Here is a 20343-nt window from a genome sequence, read left to right as displayed (position 1 = left end):
ATATTTGTAGGAGAGAAAAAAATTAACAAAAACAAATTAATATGGTATAATTTCAATCCCAAAATCCGCCATAATCCTAAAATTATTTCTCTCTCTCAAACCTCTCCTGCAAAAATCTTCTCCCAAAACCCTAGATCATGATATTTTTGAGATATAGTTATACATAACCTTATTTGTTTTTATTTGAACGATAACAAACTTATTCATGTTTAATATTCAGGAAATCAATAAAAACAACATTGCAGTAGATGAAGTATTGAACAAATCGCGCGTTGAGACCGAAAGGTACCGATCTTTGCCAGAAACCTATCGAGAAGTTGATGTTGTAATGGAATCTGATATTGTTTGGGGAGATTCTTGCTTGTAGCTGATGAATGTGCATAAAAATCCCGAAATGTGATAGTTCAAGAGATTTCGGGACATTTCTAGACAATTCTGTTTCGAAAATGAATATTTCGGGACGATTCTGTCCCGATACTTGACATTTTTATCCCAAAAATGTACATTTTGGAATAATTTCGGGATATTCTGGGATAATTTCGGGACGATTTAATCCCAAAACTTTACAATTCTGTCCCGAAAATTGACATTTCGGGACGATTTTGTCCTGAAAATTTACATTTCTGTCCCGAAAATGTACAATTATGTCATGAAAATGTACAATTATGTCCCAAAAATTTACATTTATGTCCCGAAAATGTACAATTATGTCCCAAAATATTGCACATTTCTGAAGATTCATTTTCAGAATGAATCTTTTGGGAACAAATTGTCCCGAATGATCGTCCCGAAAACCAAAAACAAATTTATTGTTCGCCCAAATAAAACCACATTTTCAACAACTTCAACAAAAAATCTTCATAATCGCAAAACCCATCAAAAAACGCTAAACTCTTACATCAAACAAGCATATAATATATCGGGATCGTAAAACCCTAATCAAGAAACTCTAATCACAATCCTACCCTACCCTAATTTTAAAACGCTAAACCCTAACATCAAACAAACATAAAATTTATCGGGATTTTACCTTTTGAATGTTGAAGAGGGAACTGTATAGGTTTTGTCGGTCGCCGGAGAGTGAAATGTAGAGACGTCAAATAAAAATGAAGAGAAGAGTGTGAAAGAATGGGGAGAAATAGATTTTTTTTAAATCGACGACGTGGAAGACCACGTTGTATTCATGACCTTGTTTTTGTTGCCCCTATCATTTTTATTTGGCCAGAATTACAAATTAAGGCTTCTTATTGAGTGTCAATTGCAATTTCGGACATTCTATTTAAAACTTCACAGATTAAGACTTTCCATTGTCAATGTGTACAAAATAGGGCCTCTCGTTAACGGACATAGACGTCTGTTAAAAAATAAATTATGTGGCATTTATATTTATAAATAAATACAGGTGGAGTACACGTTCTTTATTATAATAAAATATTATTTATTAAAATAAAATAAAAATTAATGAATCTTCTCACACACAGAAAGCACGATCTCTCTCCTACTCCATTCTTTCTCAACGGTAACTCATCCGTCCATCTTCTCGATCTACTTCATTCTTTCTCGACAGTGCATTGTATGGTATGCTCACACTAGGTAGGTCGTCGATTTGTTTGATGGGACATTCTATCTTTTTCCCCTGTTTCATCAAAACCAGTCTCTCTTCATTTTTAAAACTCGTCTCTTCTTCATCTTCAAAACCAGTCAAAACTTGTAAAGGTATTGGGTTCAAAGAAGACCCATTAACATGGACGGATCCTTACTACTGAGAAACCCTTACAAGTTGTAATGGTATTGGGTTCAAAACAAGTCAAAACTTGTAATGATATTGGGCAAGTTGTAATGGTATTGGGTTCAAAACAAGTCAAAACTTGTAATGATATTGGGTTCAAAACCCGTCTCTTCTTCTGCACGGCAGAGGCGGGAGGCAGGCGACGATGGACGACTTACTGTCGAGAAAGAATGAAGTAGATGGAGAAGATGGACGGATGACTTACTGTTGAGAAAGAATGAGAAAGAATGGAGTAGACGGAGAAGATGGAAAAGAGGAAGAAAGATCGCGTTTGCTGTGTAAGAGAAGATTGATTGAACAATTATTAAAAGAAAATTTAAATTGCCACATATATTTATTTGTTTATAAATATAAATGCCATGTAATTTACTTTTAACGGACGTTTATGTCCGTTAGCGAGAGGTCCTATTTTGTACAATTTGACAATGAGAAGCCCCAATCTGTGAGGTTTTAAATAGGAGGTTCGAAATTGAAATGGACACTCACTAAGAAGGCTCAATTTGTAATTCTGGCCGTTTTTATTTTGTATATGTGTAAGTGGTTATTTAAATTAAATTTTTTTAAAATAAAAATAAAAATTCAATCTAACCGGTTGGATTAAAGTTAATGATAGAAACAATTTTTACTTTAGAATCCTGCTTTTAACATCTCTTAATATAACATAATATAATATAACATAATTTACTCTACTTTATTATTTTGTTCCGCTCTTCAACAATGGAGAAAAAGAAAAATAATAAAGCGAAGGAAGTCAAAGAGTTTATTATGGAATGTCTCAAGGAGATTGCTGAAGAAGTCATTCAAGAAAAACATGACATAAGTAAAGGAAAATCAAATGTTGTGAAAATTTTTGAAGAAAATAATGCAGAAAATCAGAGAAAGAAGGTTTCAGAAGAAAATAATGCAGAAAAACAAAGAAAGAAGGGAGAAGTCTAGAAGGTTGGTTACAATGAGAGAGCCAATCTGTTTGACCTCAAAAACCAGATCACCAAGCTTTTGATGCATTCTAAAAAAGGAGAGATTGTTCTTAATAAGGAGAAAGTTCAGCATATGACAATTCAACTCAATATTCATTATCTTCAGGACTGGAATTTGCTGAAGAAGGAAGAATATGAAGAGATAGTAAATTGGTTAGTGGCTATAATGAGGGAGCTAATAAAGACCCCTAAATCGAAGACCTATACTATCAGGAGCAACTCTACCTGAAAAGTAAATGAGGTATGGAATAAAAATGCAGGAAAGAAAGCTGAAGACTATGCCTACAAAGGAAAAATCTTCTTAGGAGATGTTAAAACAAAAGTGAAGATACTTAATTCTCTTTTTGAATTTAAACTTCCCAATGAAGTAGAAGAAAAGTGCATAAAGGAATGGAAAAATTTGGTGGTAGGGAATTATATTGGAAAAACAAAGTATCATTCCCAATCTTACTAAAGAAGCTTTAATGAAACAGTGGAAGAAAAATGGGCTGGAGAAGATCTTTGCAAATATTCATGATCTCTACTTTCTTCAATTTAAGAATGGGTCGAATCTAGATGAAATTCTGGAACACTGACATTCATATATTGGATCCAACTACATGAAGTTGGAAAGATTGTTTGAATTTGAACATGTTAAGTAAACCTAAGGTGACATCACAAATATGGTTCAAGTTTTGAAATATCCTCGCACACATGTACAAAACAGAAGCCATTAGTCATTTTGTAGGGCTATTGGGAAAATCATTATACATAGACCCAATAACTGAAGGAGGGGAGAATTTATCCTTTGCTAGAATTAACTTAGAGGTGAATCCTCGTAACACATTGTTGAATAATATGATAGTGGTCGACAAGAAAGGAAAATCTAATGTCATGGGAATCACTTATGAGTGGAGACCGGACATGTGTGCATTCTGCAATATTTTTCAACATGCCACATGAAATGTGCTCAAGCTATAGAAGATGAGCAAAAGATACTAAAAGGCCAAGAAGAAAAAAATCAGGAAAAAGAAACAGGTGAATCTAAAAACAAAGAACAGAGTTTGGAGGAAGAAAGAAGAAGAAACCAATGAGGACTCTAAAAATGAAGAAATCAATGAAATTGAAGAAAATATATTAAGGGAGTTTATGTTGAAGAAGAGAATAAATGTAGAAATGAAATAGAGAATGAAGAAGATGAAGAAAGTTGATTCTCAAAAAAGTCAAGTTGTAATACAAAAAACTAGAGAGGGGGATACTCAGAATAATCAAGATGAAGTAGGTGTTACCAAGGTTGTTATAGATGATACCATAGATGAAGCTAAGGGAAGCAAAGAGAAGAATCCTGAGACTGATCTAAAAATTAAAGTTGAGAATAACAATGTGAAAAACTCGAAAATCTTGAAAAATAATTCTTTCTATTAAATCAGAATGGGTTCATATAAAGAAAAAAAAATGAGAATATGCAGTATTCATCAACCTCTTTAGTTCATTTCCATTTCATTGCAAGAATAAGGGGAAGAGGAAGACAATTTGTTGATACAACAGGTTAGTAAGGAATTAAAAATCCTGACTGGGATAATTAAGATTTGATACAGTTTATAATTTTTGTTTGTATGTTTGATTACTACTAATCATTTTTTTAGGGTCGTTTGATTGTCATACTTTAATCATAGCTAAAGTTTGTCTAGATTCTTGACCTCCCAGTTTTGAAATTTTAATTAAATGGTTTTAACCGTTTTAAAAAAAATATATAATATAATAAATAATATCTACTAACCAGTAAAGAAAAACTTATAAATAAGCCCTAAACCTATTACAAAATTTTTCTTATTATTCCTTAATTTTTATGTATTAATTTAGGTCCCTCAAATTCTTGATAATATAGTTTATAGGCATTTGAATATGTGATAGAATGTGAAAGTTATCCTTTGAATATGTGATAGAATTTGAAAGATACAATTCAAATTATCAAATGACAATTATAATTAATCTCACTGTTATTTATCTAAATTATTCTGTTTTTCTAGCTTTCTGTTTGGTAGTTGACTAAAAATGAGACGGGATCGACCAGAATCGGGATGATATTTGTGTTTCTGCCTAATCTCACCACTATTCCGTCCAAACTACTACTAAACACGTTTAAATATATAAAATCACAATATATTTATTTATTATTTATATTTTTATAAAAATAATATATATTTTTAATAATATTAATTTTCAATATTTATATATATATATATAAAATTTAATTTAATCATAATTTTTTTTAGAGAATATAATATAAACGATAACCCGCGGATAATCTCTAAAACCAAATGAAAATAGTAATAAAAATATTCGAGTATGGAATGGGAATAATAAACGCATCCATTCAAATTATCCTCCTAACTAGACCTGGGCATTATGCATAAACAGTCGTATTCGACTCGGCCAAGTCGTGTTAGACTTTTAATCGCGTCGTGTCTTGACCCACTAAAAATATTATGATTCGCGAACTATTTCGTGTCATATTAATTCGTGTCAACGAGTTTATTCGTGTCGTGCTATAAACATGGAAATTTGACATACCCTAATTTATAATAATATTATTATTTTTATAATAATATTTGAATTTTTATATTCAAAATAATCTAAAGAATGATTAAGAATCAAATTAGGGTAAATTATTTGATAATTAAACCCTAATTAAAAAAATAATTTGAAAATCTAAAATTAATTTGAGGTTAAAATATTATATTTATTTTACCCAAAATTAAACCCAATAAGGGGTTAAAATTATTTAATTAGGATTTAAAAATAAATTATGTATAATTTATGGCTTAAAACAATTAAATAAAAATCCCAAAATACCCATAAATAAAGTAATAAAATATATTTTGTGGAGTTTTTGGTGAAGAAAAACGCAAGAAAGAGATTAAAATTTGATTTCAATTAACACTTTTATAAAAATAAAAATAAAAATAAAAATCGATGATCGTGTGTAGCCAAAAATGGAAAATTAATTTGCAGGTGGATCTTGGGCCATTGGATCAGCGCTAGATTTTCATCCAACGCTCAAGAAGTCGTCACGCACCCCATAGCGGAAGCGCGCATGCGCCCGATTCACATCAGAACAACTAACGGGACGTCAAACCCGTTAGTCTAGAACGTCTAGCGCCAACGGAAGACCACTGAATGCCAACGACGCGTTTCATATAGATCAACACGGCGTCGTTTTGATCGTCTTCTTCGCGAGCTGCAGTAGGCCGCGACAATCTCCGACGTTTCTTCTAGAAGGGATAACTCAATCATTTCTCTACCTTATTCCTTCGTTTTTCTTCCCACTTGCTCACCTTATTCATGCCATAATTAACCCTATACATAGGATCGACACCTCTCCCTAGAACTAGGCTTCCACGATCGAAGATAAACTTAGGATATAACTTCAAATCGACGAATTGGAATTGAATTTTGCTTCCTCAACCGACCTAACATGAATATAAATATTCCTCAAGTATCCTTCTACCAAATCATCAAACAATTAACGAATATTACAACTTGAATCGAAGAAATCAAAATTCGGCTAAGAAAGATTTTTTTTGAAAATCTTCTCCGGTGATCACAACTTTGATCCAGGCTTTGGAAAAACTTCCAACAACTTCTAAGAGTGTTCTTCAACTGTTGGTAAGCTTCCAGATTCGTTGAATTTCAATTTGTAATTGAAAATTGGATTTTCCAAGTTTGATGGGTTTGATATGTTCTAGGGTTCAATTACATGATTTCTTTGTCTAGAATCATTCCGGAGATGTGGTGTGAACTTTCTATTGAAAGGGATTCAATCAAATCAACCTAGAACTAAAAAAACGAAAATCTGAACTAAAAATATAGATTTTTAAAAATTAATGTTCTTGAGTTTTAATCTTGATTTGTTGATTCAAATAATTGTTAAACATCTTAGGATGATTTCCAAATGATTGTAACATCATCTCGACCATGTTTGATGAAATCATGTTTTTGAAAAAAATGGATTTTGATTTCATCTTCAAAACTTGTTCTAATGATGTTATGATGTTCTTGTTTTTATTGTGTTCAACTTTGTTCATCATTTCAAAGTTAATGGAACAAAAATTAGGTCTTGAAATGGCCTAACTTTAAAATCTCAAAATTTGACCTAAAAACGGTTTTTAGTAATTGATCTTTGTAAAGATCCAAAGATCGTGATTTATGTTAGGGTTTTTGTTCTTCATAATCATATGAACTAATTGCAACTTACAAATCATGATTCCATGATATGTATCAAAAGTTATAGCAACTGTAACTTTTGACCAATTAAAGAACACTCGGTTCTTAGGTTTTAGCTTAGGACCGAGGATCCTCAGTCCTGATCAAAATCAAGGACTGAGATAATGAACTCGGGTCCAAAATTCCGACCAAGAAACACGACCAAATTTTCTAGCCTAGATCCAGTGTTCTTGAGCTAGGACCGAGAATTAGGACCGATGTTCATGAGCTAGGACCGAGCATTCCCTTTAGTCTAGGACCGATTTTTCTAACCATAGGACTGAACCCTATTTTAACCTAGGACTGGTAAACCTAACCTTAAGACTGAATCCTCTCTTATATTAGGATTGGTAAATCTAACCTTAGGAACAAACCCTCTCTTAGCTTGGACCAGTAAACCTAACCCTAGGACTGAACCCTCTTAAACCTAAGACCCTTAGACCCGAGACATCCTAAGACCCTTAGCCTCGAGCCATCCTATGACCCTTAGCCTTGAGCCATCCTAGAACCCTTAGTCCCGAGCTATCTTAGTACCTTGGCCTCGAGCCATCCTATGATCCCTAGCCCCGAGCCATCCTTGGACCCTTAGCTCCAAGCCAGCCTTTGACCTTTGGCCCCGAGTTATCCTATGATCCTAAATAAACCTAAACCTACATGTTTCTACACCTAAGCCGATATCTGCACCCAAGGACCAGGAATCTTCGATACCTTAATCTAGGGAATACGAATCCCCAATCGGATGTCCCGAATCTAATCGAGAGATTCCTCGGTCTAGAACCAAACCGCTCTGATATTCTTCTGACATAAACAAATCCAACGCCAAAGACTCCGATCCTAAGGCCTGTTTGGATTCTAATTTTCAAAATCCCAAAATTATTTATAATTTTAGGAACTCCGGTCCATTTTTAAATGGTCCCCGAGGTCAAAAAATAAAATATTTATGGGATGTCTCTCAAAACAACTATTTCAATAAAACCTTGTTTGAATCCATATTCTAACACCCGTTTTGATATTTTCAAGTCTTGTTAAATCTAATATCAACGCAATAGGTACACATCCTTTAAATAATTTGGTACAATTATTTACGCAATCTAAACTTATACTTATTTAAGACCCCCAAACTACTAATCAAATGGAATAAATATTATAAATAAATCTTTTAATAGTCAAAACTTTTTAAAAATAAGACCGACATTTGACGGGCGCGCAGGACATAGCGTGAAAGTCCTCTTATAGAAACTCTAGTATAAAGTACGTTTATACATGTACATTTTATTAATTTTTCTAATAATCACTTGGCGACTTTATTTTCAAATAAGTGGTCTTTTAAATTAATTATATTTAATTAATTTCAAATTAGATTTCAAATCAAATTGTCATTTGATTACCACAAGTCTTCATATTACTAAAATTTAAATATGAAATTAATTATTTTTACATGATTAATTTTAAAGCGGCCAGGTCTTATCAAAAAAATCTTTTAAAATTAATGTTTTATTTAAAAAAAATGTCTGGCATACAAACCAAGGTTGACATCGTAGAACCTCAAGCAAAGACACTAGACCCTCTCCTCATATTGCCATGTGTCCACAAGACACGTGCTAAGCTGTGAAGGAACCAAGGGGATCTAAAACGAAAATATGATGTTTTTGCATTACATGTGCTAACTTGTGTTTAAATTAATCGTGTTGAGGGAGAGAGAAAATCATGTTGTGTCTTAGAAGACTAGATAGGTAGAGTGCATGAGAGACTTAATTTATAAGGTGGATTAGTTTCCTTTTTCTTAAATGTGGGGATTATAACAAGACGATATTCTTTTGAAATGAATTAATATGAACAGTTGGGGATTATGAATAAGAAAATATATATGGTTGGGATTGTGAATAAGCAGTCGTATTCGACTCGATCAAGTCATGTTAGACTTTCAATTGTGTTGTGTCGTGTCTCAATCGTATGCGTGTCGTGTATTGACCCAAAAATATTATTATCCATAGACACTTTTGTGTCGTGTTAATTCGTGTTCACGAGCTTATTCATGTCGTGCTAACTCATGTTTAAATTCTTGTTTCGTGTTATTCCGACTAGAGTTTTGACTTAATTGTGTCGTGTCAAAGTATGTTTTCATGTGTGTCATGTCGTGTCTTGACACACTCATGTTAATTATTTATTTATATATACATATTAAATTATATTGTTAGTAAAAATTATAAAATATGATTATTAATTAATTTATTTATTTTAATTTAAAAACTTAAATTAATTTAATAAGTTAAATGTGTGAAATATGTTATTTACAAAATTAATTAATATGTTAAACATGTAAGATGTGGAGATATAAATTTTAACATATAATTTTATAAATAATAATTTGAATGTCAATTATTTAAAATGTGTTTTAAAACTTACAAATAATACAAATAAAAGATAATATTTATAAAATTAAATAATTTATTAATTGAATAAAAATGTAAATATATTTAAAAAGACGTGATAGTTTGAAAATGTAAATGTTGGTAGTTTGAGTGAAAAAATAAGAAATAAAAAATGTGGATAAAAGTTAAAAAGAATTTGTAGTTGACATATTTATAAATATATATATATATATATATATATATATATATATATATATATATATTATAATTTAATGAAAACGTGGTTATAAGTTATAAATATATATTATTATATTATAAAAATAAATTATTATTATATAATTATTATTTAATGTATTAAAAATAATTAAAATTTTAAATTAAAAAATTAAAAAAATAAAAAATATTAGAAAAAAATAGTAAGAGACTTACATTTCTATTCATATAATTTATTTTTATTATATTATATTTTAGTTTAGTTTATATTATTTTAAGTTAATATTTTATTTTAATATGTTTAGTTTTAATTATATATATTATATTTATAAAATTAAATAATTTATTAATTATATGAGAATGTAAATAGATTTAGATAAAATATTAATGTAAAGTTGGGAAGCTTAAATAATTTAAATAATGTGACTAATTGTGTTTTTGTCGTTTCGTGCGCATATGCTCGTGTTCGTGTCGTGTCTATACTCGTGTCGTGTCTGTGTTGCCTTGTGACCGTGTTACGATCATATGAATTCATAATTGTGTTGTCTTGTGCTTGTGTCGTGTCCAACTCACAACCCGTGTGAGATAATATTATATCGTGTTGTTCCGTACTAATATCGTATTAAATCGTGTTTATTCGTATTAATCCAACCAATTGCCGAGTTCTATTCCTAACTCTGTACAAGATATCAAAATTGGCACAATTTAGTTGAAGAAGTCAAACTTTAGACTCGGTCCAAAACAATATCTACATTAGCAAGGATCAAGACAGAAACTCTAGGGACCATATTAGTGTCTTATCAATATTTAGTTTATAAAATATAAATGCACGCATATATATATAATTTTCATTTCAATACATAAATTAATTCACAAATGTATAAAAATGTAATTTGAAATTTTAATTTTTGAAGTTTTGAGTTTGTAAAGTTCATAATAATCTCTTATAAACTTTATATTCAATTTTCTAATTTATATTTAAATTCACACCTATTTAATTAATTGTGTACATTTAGATAAGCTATGAACAACTAGTAAATTTCATTTATAGCCACAAGCTTGTAAGTAATTTCATTTTTCACTAATGATTTAAAATTTGTTTATTTATATGAATAACCATTTATAGAAAAGTATTTGTTTCATATTGCTTTATATGTAACAAAATTTTACATTATAGACAAGATATATTGTTTAAATAAGTTCAAAATTCAACTTGAAATTTATGATCTAATCATAGTCTGATATTAGTCATGTTTGATAGAGATGTAAACCATTTATTTAATATCAAGGTGATATGTATGTAACAAAGTCACAATTAAAAGTTTAGGTGGCCTACAATTTATGTCAATTTAAGGCCACTAATTACATTATTAACAGATAGAGTAAAACTTGTTCTCAAATTATAATATGATTACTTAATCCAAATAGATAATAATTCAATTATTTGAACAAAAGATAAAGTTATTACTTACCACTTTGGACTAACCAAAAATTAAAGTTAGGAGTTTGAATACAATGTATGGAAAAAATTAGGAGACTTAACATAATATAAGGAAAAAAACTTTTGAAAATAAAAATGTACTTGAGAGAATTGAATCCATATCTAATCATGTATCCTAAAAACTCTAACAACCTAGACATTAAAAGATAATGAAGATAATCTATTAAAAATCTCAATTTATGTTATTTATATTAGTTAATTTGATTAAGAATTAATTTATTATGAATAATGTTAATATATGGGAAAGTAAAAATAGATATATACCCAATTTATATTTATTAAATTCAAATTAAAAATATGGATACAAGGAATTTGTATTTTTTTTGTAAAAAAAATTCATATCTACTTATTTTCAGTTGGGTGAATATATTCTCCCTAAAAAGAGAGTTTTTGAAAAATAATTGTGATTATATGAGCTTCTTCTTTTAAAGAATGAGAGAGGATAATATTATTAAATTTGTTAATATATACATAATTAAAATACATATTAGGATATTATTTTATTTAATTTAATACCTAAATAATATATTTAAAATAATATTATTTTAAAATATTTTATTGCTGCACAAACCCAAATTTCAGTTCCAAATCTGGTTTTTCTAACCTGGACCATTTTTATAATAGAGTGCAATTTGTTTTTTCCAACTATTAGTCTAGCTAGCGTTTGATATAATTCAATTAAATAGCTAAGATTAAATGCGTGGCACGGTTATATTTATAAAATAAAAAAAAATAATTTTTTTTTATAAATTATTTCATTTATAAATAGTTATAAAAAATAAAATAATTAAAAATATATAAAAACATTTTACATATCTTAAAATTAATCTTTCACATTTTAAAAAAATTTAGAATATTAAAAAAATTTCAAATTCATAATATACTTCAATTTAAGACATTTAATACGACTAAGTAATTAACCTACTCTTAACATTTGAGCTATCATAATTCGTTTAGTTAAGTATTTTTTTGTAAGAATAAAATAACACATTTTTAAATATAAAAATTTTCAAATATATATCCAACCTTTTGATATATATATATATATATATTTAAAAATAAAATAAAAATATAAATTAATTATGAGAGATAAAACAATTTATATAATAATTAAGAGTAAATTTAGGAATAAAAATCAATATGATGAATAGCTGGTATCAAAGTTATAATTTTATGGCATGTTATGAAAGCGCAAAATGTATCATAGACTATGCTAGCTAGAGAATCATATGTATTGCTGAAAAATCATTTATTTTCGTCAAAAATAAATATGTATCTATACATTTATTCTCATTAAAATTTAAAATTTATATTCTCTATACATATTTCCATTCTGAGTTTATACTGTTTTTTTTTTTTAAATTAAAATATAAAAATATAAAAAAAATATTATTTAGGTATAAATGTTTTGAAGATAACTAATATTATTCAAATTTAATTAATTTTGAATTGATTTTATTTTTATAAAAATTAATTAAAATTAAAATTTAATGTTAATATATATTTTTAAATTTATCAAATATAAAAATTCATTTATATGAATTTGAAATTTAATTTTGATGTTTTGAAAAATGTTCAAATAAAATATCAAATGTACAAACTTTTTAAATATTAAGTTTTAAATAATAAAATTATATAAAATTATACTTTGATATAATATTACTTAGGGTTGATTTACTTATTTAAATAATAAATACTAAAAAAATAAATTTTGATTTTTTTTTGCAATTTTTATAGTTATATTAATTTTGATTATTTAGTGAAAATCGATATTTATCAAAAACAAATATTAATAAAAAAAATAATATAATTAATTAATTATTAAATTTATAGTGTTTGAATTTATGTTTTTATAATAATAAATAAGACTTAAATTTTTTAACCATTTTAAAACTTTAAGGTAATTAGTTGAATATATTTTTAAACATATATAATTTTTAAATATTTTTATTAATTTATCTCAAGTAATTTTTGCTTTTTCTAAATTTATTTTTTTATTTTTTATTTCAATCTTTTTATTTAATAATATATTAATATATATAATTATTAATTTTATATTAAATAATAACATTAATTATCATTTTTATTTAATAAAAATATAATATAATACTTTGTGTAAGATTATACATATAATACAACTATAAATTAAAATAACAATTTTTTATTAACAATTTAAAATATGTCAAAATATATTTTTTTATTTTATTATTTAATAATATATATTACATATTTATTATACTTTATGGATATATAATAATAATAATAATTTTAAAAAATAAATATTAAAAGACAAAAAAATAAATAAGTTAAATATCTTTGAAATAAAAATAATTTTAATAATTTTTAAAATGAAGTTATTTAATTTTTTATTTTCAAAATATTAATATTAGTTCCCTTACATATTAATACTATTTTTTTTTATCAAACATTCTACTCAAAATTTTAATTTCTTTTTTATTAATCAATCATTTCATATTTATTCGTAAATTTAATCAATTTTTTATCCAGTGATCTTACTCAAACCAACTCATCGAATTTATATATTTTAACCACCAATATATTTTTTCCCACGTAACACTTCGAACATTTTTAATAAAGTTGAATTTATGTGTAAACATAAACAAAATATTTAATTAAAAATAATCAAAAATTTCAGACAATATATTAAAATAAACATTCTCATAATTAAAATAAATAAATAATTAAAAAAATAGGAAATAATGAGTATTTTTGTAGTGAATAATCCATAGAAATAATGAGTATTATGATCATTAGTAGGGGATAATGAGTGTTATGATCAATTTTAGATACAAAATGTTTAAAATTTTATTTGTTGATCTAAAAGATAATTGTAATTTAGCATATTAAAAAAATAATTGCATAATGTCAAACAAATTTTAAAACGAATAAAAAATAATTTAATATATAAATTAAAATAACAATATTTTATTAGATGACTAAATGTTTAGTTTGGAAAATTCATCTTCACAATTACATTTTTGGGTAATTCGTCATGAAACTATAAAATATGTAAATATTTGCATGGATTCTTCACTAACCGTTGTATGAAGATTTAAAAAATATGAAAAAATTATTTTAAAAAAATATGATCATTATTAATAAATAATGAGTATTATAATCAATTTTAGATACATATTGTTAAATACATTATTTGTTGACCAAAAGATATTATAATTTAGCATATTAAAAATAAATATGTGCATAATGTCAAACAAATTTTAAAACGAATAAAGAATAATTTAATATATAAGTTAAAATGACAAAATTTTATTAGATGCCTCAACTTTTAGTTTGGACAAATCATCTTCACAATTACTTCTTAGGATAATTCGTCGTGAAGTCATAAAATGTGTATAAATTATTTTTAAGATAATGAAAAAAGTGTATTTGTTACCTTTAATTCAATTTTTAGGAGTTTCGACATGAAAATAGTTAAACTTTTATGTTAACTTTTGTGATATTATTAATGAAAAGATTTGATTTTTAAGAGTAAAAAATAATATAAATTCATTAACTATCAACATTTTTTAGATGCATAATGTTATAATAGGTACAATGGTTGTATATATTTTTCTCGCATTGACAACATATGTCTTCACGAAAGTCTATCATTTATGAGAAGTTGGTCATACACATAAATCATTATAAAAAAAATTTATGATTATATTAATAAAAAATATTAATACTAATTATATAAAGTCAATCAAAATTATCAAGCATCCACTCAAATTATTTAGTAAATTTGTTGTATGTTCTTCATCGTTTGGACATAGATGTTGCAAACTTGCATTATACTGTTTTTTATATAATGATATCTAAAAAAATTATAATTAAGAAAAATTATTGACGTAAAAGTCTTTTATCATTTGATCTGCAAAATTATCACAAATATTTAAGTTTTTTAATCTCGCCAAATTTATTCAGCTCTTCTAAAAAAGTCTTTATAGAAATTTTAAAACCAAAACACTCAAAAAAAAAAAACGAGAATCGTGAGCCATATAAGAGCAATATATAAGGTGTAAATATTTGCATGATTTTTCGCTAACTAAGGTAACAAAGATTGAAAACGTGGACTCATATTATAGAAGAAAAAAATAATTATAATATCGTTAAATACGTTAAATCAAGTGACGTATTAAAATGTAATCAAACACATAAAACTAACAATCTTTTAATCTTCATACAATCATACCTGATAATATTAATAAATCAATAGGAAAAAAATGAATTATATTAAATTTTACTATTTTAGTAATGTAGTCAAGATTTACGAATGTAAATCGAATGAGTTACATTGCAAAAAATATTTCATCCTCGTCATATATTTCTCACTCATTTACAAATAACGATTTAGTGCAACACATTATATTGTAGGAAAAACAATATCTTTATATTATATAATTTTTGACTTGCGAGTCAATAATAATTTTATCTAGTTCAAACTATTTTATAAACAAACTAAAGAGGAAAACCAAATAAAGATAATTTGATCCAAAAAAAATTGTTTAATGATTTTTTCAAACCATATATGCTCTTTTGACCATATCCCCTTTTAAAATTCACATGGAGAGATTCGAACTCATATATGAATTGTGAACACTTTGATAGCTAAACTGATGTTTTCAATTTAAAATTTAAAATTTAAAATTTAAAATTTAAAATTATATATATATTAGTTAAGTTATAACTATTTGAGGGAAAGAATGATATGGCGCAATTTGATTAGAAAAAAAAATAACAAATTTTTTTTTTCTTCTCTCTCCTCACATTTTATCCTTTTTTCAACTCACATCATTCTCTCCTCATTCCTTCCTTCAAATTCTCTCTCCCCATCACTCCTCATAATATATTTTCTAATTAATTTTCATTTTTATTTTCTCTCTCATTCTATATATATATATATATATATATATAATAATTAATTTTGTATCTCTAATAATTAATTTATTTTTTATGTTATCACTCATCATATATATTAATTTTTCTTCCTAATTATTTTTTTTTATTTTTTCTCTCATCTTATTTTTTTTTAATAATTAATTTTTTTTTATGTTATCACTCTTCATTTATATATAAAATTTCCTTTCTAATTATTATTATTATTTTTTCTCATGTTATATATATATATATATATAATACATTTTATAATTAATTTATATAAATATATATTTATTTGATATTTTAATATTATTATTATATATATATATATATTAATTCCTATATTTTAATTTTTAGTAATATATTTTTTAAATTCTTTTCATATTTATTATAGATTGTTTATTATTATTAATATTATTTTATTTTATATTTTTATTAATTATTTTATAATTTTTATAATTATATATTATATATAACCACATATTTAAAACAAGATGAGTGATATAGAGAGAATTTAAGGGAATGAATGATGGTCACTAATTAGAAAAATGATAAAATGTGATGAGAGAGAAAATAGAGAAATTCCCTCTCCCAATCATTTCTCATATATTATATATAGGAGAGAAAAATATTCATTAAGCGTTATTATTATTATTATTATAAAGAAAAAAAAATCAAAATTAATTGATTTGAAGGGTGAAATTAATATATATATATATATATATATATAAATATATATTAATATATATATTATACAATAAGAATAAAAATATTAAATATTAAAATTATTTAGGAAAGAAAAATTTGTAATTTTATTAAGTTTAATAAAAATGATATTAAAAGTTATTATATATTATATAGTATTATTATGTATATTATAAATATTTATATATATAAATAAATATTTAATATTAAATATAAAAATAAATAAAGATTTAATATTAAATATAAAAATAAATAAAGATTTAATATTAAAATAATTAATAAGTTTATATAAAATTAATGAAGAAAATATATATATATATATATAATAATTAATATAAATTACATAATAATAAATAAAAGTATAAAATAAAATAATATTAATAATAATAAAAAATCTATAATAAATATAAAAAGAATTTAAAAAATATATTAATAAAAATAAAAATATAGGAGTTAATATATAAAGAGAAAAAAAAATATATATATATATAATGCTAAAATATCTAATAAATATATATTTATATAAAATTAATTATAAAATATATTATATAAATATATATATATATATATATATATATAAAGAGAGATAAGTATATAAAATTAATGAAGAATATATATATATATATATATATATATAATAATAATTAATATAAATTACATAATAATAAATAAAAGTATAAAATAAAATAATATTAATAATAATAAAAAGTTTATAATAAATATAAAAAGAATTTAAAAAATATATTAATAAAAATAAAAACATAGGAGTTAATATATATAAAGAGAAAATATATATATATATATATATATATATATATATATATTAATAATAATAATGCTAAAATATCTAATAAATATATATTTATATAAAATTAATTATAAAATATATTATATATAAATATATATATCATATGTAAACCCAAAATGAATTTTTCACTATTTTCTCCCTTACAAACGAGCACGGTTTATAATTTTAAAATTTAGGTATATTTTATACATTAAACTTATTATTTTAATTTGTTATTTTAATCTATTTATTTAATTTATTTATTTATATTATATTTTTTATATAACATAAATTTGTAATAATATTCATTAATAATAATGTTAAAAATAGATTATATTAAAAAATTATAATAATATTAAAAAAAAAATTGTTTGTGTATTATAATTTTTGAATTTTTTAAAATTTTATAAATAATTTATAATTAAATTTAAAATAATTGAGTAATATTAAAATATTTTGATATAATTTATAATATTGTACAATATATGTGATGATATTAAAAAGTTATAAATGTTCAGATAAGGTAAGAAAGAATATTATAAAATATTCTTATGGTTTGAAAATTAGTATTTCTGTTGAAGAAGAATTACTGCTTAGGTTTGAGAATTAATATTAACTAGCATTTAGCCCGTGCATTTGCACGAGTAATAATATAAAAAACCTTGAAAAAAAATTATGAATAACATTTTTAATTTTATTTTTAACTGTTTTAAATTTATGGGTGGGTCAACCCACAATCCGACCCAAATATCCATATTTTCAACATCATTATATATATATATATATATATATATATATATATTAGTTAGTTAAAAAGTTAAATTTATATTAATATTAAAACGTCCCGTGTTTATCAAATTTGGTGTTGAATTTAAAATATAAAGTCTTTGTAACCTAGTTGGTTAAAGAGTTGTGTCCCGTGTTTATCAAATTTGGTGTTGAATTTAAAATATAAAGTCTTTGTAACCTAGTTGGTTAAAGAGTTGTGTCCCGTGTTTATCAAATTTGGTGTTGAATTTAAAATATAAAGTCTTTGTAACCTAGTTGGTTAAAGAGTTGTACTTGTTTTGTTAGGTTGCAAGTTCGAAACATACCTCTAGCATTTTGTCAACCCATAATTCGACCCAAGTATCCAAATTAACCACAACTCTTGACCCGGTAATTAAAAATTAAGCATTATTATATATAGATATGACATTTACACTCAAATAAGTTTGAAAATGAAATTTTCGATAGGAGATGATTTAATAAATAAATTGTTTATACAAAATATATTAATTTAATTTTATTGGCAATTAATTATTAATAATGAAAAATGTATATTAATTAATTTGTTTTCTTATAATGAGAATAGATAGTTTGTATTTTGCAATGGCTAGTCATTATTTTCATACAAAGTCCCTAAGCTTTATCTAAGAGTCTAATTTGTAGACATAACTTATAATACATTTCTCCTTACTCTATTCTATGCCATTACATTATATATACCTTTGAGATTAGAAAAAAATCCATCGTAAGACCCGCCGCCGTAAGTTCATCGATCTCACCGGATCCGGACTAATTCCTCCGCATCCACCGCCGCCGCCGAGTTAGTCTTTCTCTCTCCACCGGTCGATCGCCAGTCTGTCTTACTCATAAGATGCATCTTCACAACGAAATTCAAGAACAACATCAAAATCAAACCATTAAGCACCGAATTGAAAACCCAAGCTCCAATTCCATTACATCCACCTTTAAACAAATGAAGCAACAAAACTCCGACATGACACAAAACATTACAGCTCAAAAGCCCAATCTTACAGCTAATTACAAACGGAAAACAAGCGCCCGGAAGCCCAATCGCCGTCCAAAACCTATACCCATAAACGACAGCGTAAACAGAGGTCGTCAACAATATGGCAAACACTTGAAACGATTGAGAGTATTCAAGCCAGAGAAACGACATGGAAATGACGATTGAGTTGTTCAATAGTTGAAATAAGGAGAGTTTTCTCCGCCGGAGAATCATGAAATACGACCGGAGAGTTTGGAGGAATCTTGAGAGGTAAAAAGCGTACGACCAGAAGAAAACTCGTCCGGATGAACGGGTTCCGAGTGGGAAACAGAAGAGCCATTCAAAAGGTGTTATCTTTGACCGGCGCCAGAACCATCGGGTGTCACGGATCTCGGCGGTGGAAGATAAGAGAATTCCGGCGAAGATTGTTAAGGAAATTAAAGCCATGGATAGGCTGTGAAGGGCGGGGATTGGACCTAAGGGTACAGGACGACCTCGCCGGAGGAGGAGAGAAAGGGAGAGATGGAGGAAAAGAGAAAGGGTGATGTAAAAAGCGATCGATAGAAATAAGAAGGACCAAGTTGAACCCCATGATTGAACGTTGTTCCAACGGAAATTAACGATTTGGGGATGCTCCGATAGGTAATAGGAAAGAACCTGGAGCATCTCCATAGTTTTGATCGAGTCCGTCAAACGACGGACATTTTGCCGCCGGAAATGCTCCGTCGATGATGACGATTGTAAAAATGAAGAATCTGAGAGCTTTTTAGCTTTACCTTTTTACAGATGGGGGAAGAGAAAAATTTGAAGGAAATCAATGAAATTGGTTCACAGAAAGAAAGGACGGGTGGGAACGAAGCCGGAGAGACATGCTTTTTCATATTTTCCTACGTGGTTCTATTCTATTGGTGTTCCACCAACTGTTTTACATTTCCATTTTATGATTTATTCTTTTTTTTTTTTTTTTATGTACAACTGATCTTCTAGAGAATCTACAAATTCTGGTCTTAAATATCAAAAGTTTGAATTTTCATAATAAGACTATTTTTTTTTATATAAAATATTAAAAATAATTTTATAT

The 20343-nt window shown here is 25.9% G+C and overlaps 1 protein-coding gene across 1 annotated transcript; it reads right to left on the bottom strand.

Moving 5' to 3' along the window:
• Positions 1-18843: 18843 nt before the first annotated feature.
• Positions 18844-20027, bottom strand: LOC124922431 (elongation of fatty acids protein 3-like). The gene has a single exon (XM_047463160.1). It carries the CDS (start codon positions 19932-19934, stop codon positions 19032-19034), a length of 903 nt encoding a protein of 300 aa, XP_047319116.1. The 5' UTR covers positions 19935-20027; the 3' UTR covers positions 18844-19031.
• Between the last annotated feature and the right edge of the window lie 316 nt (positions 20028-20343).

The sequence above is a fragment of the Impatiens glandulifera genome, chromosome 1 (assembly GCF_907164915.1).
Source record: "Impatiens glandulifera chromosome 1, dImpGla2.1, whole genome shotgun sequence".
Lineage (NCBI taxonomy): Eukaryota > Viridiplantae > Streptophyta > Magnoliopsida > Ericales > Balsaminaceae > Impatiens > Impatiens glandulifera.
The sequence above is the reverse complement of the archived record's forward strand: the minus strand, read 5'-3'. Positions and strand labels throughout refer to the sequence as shown.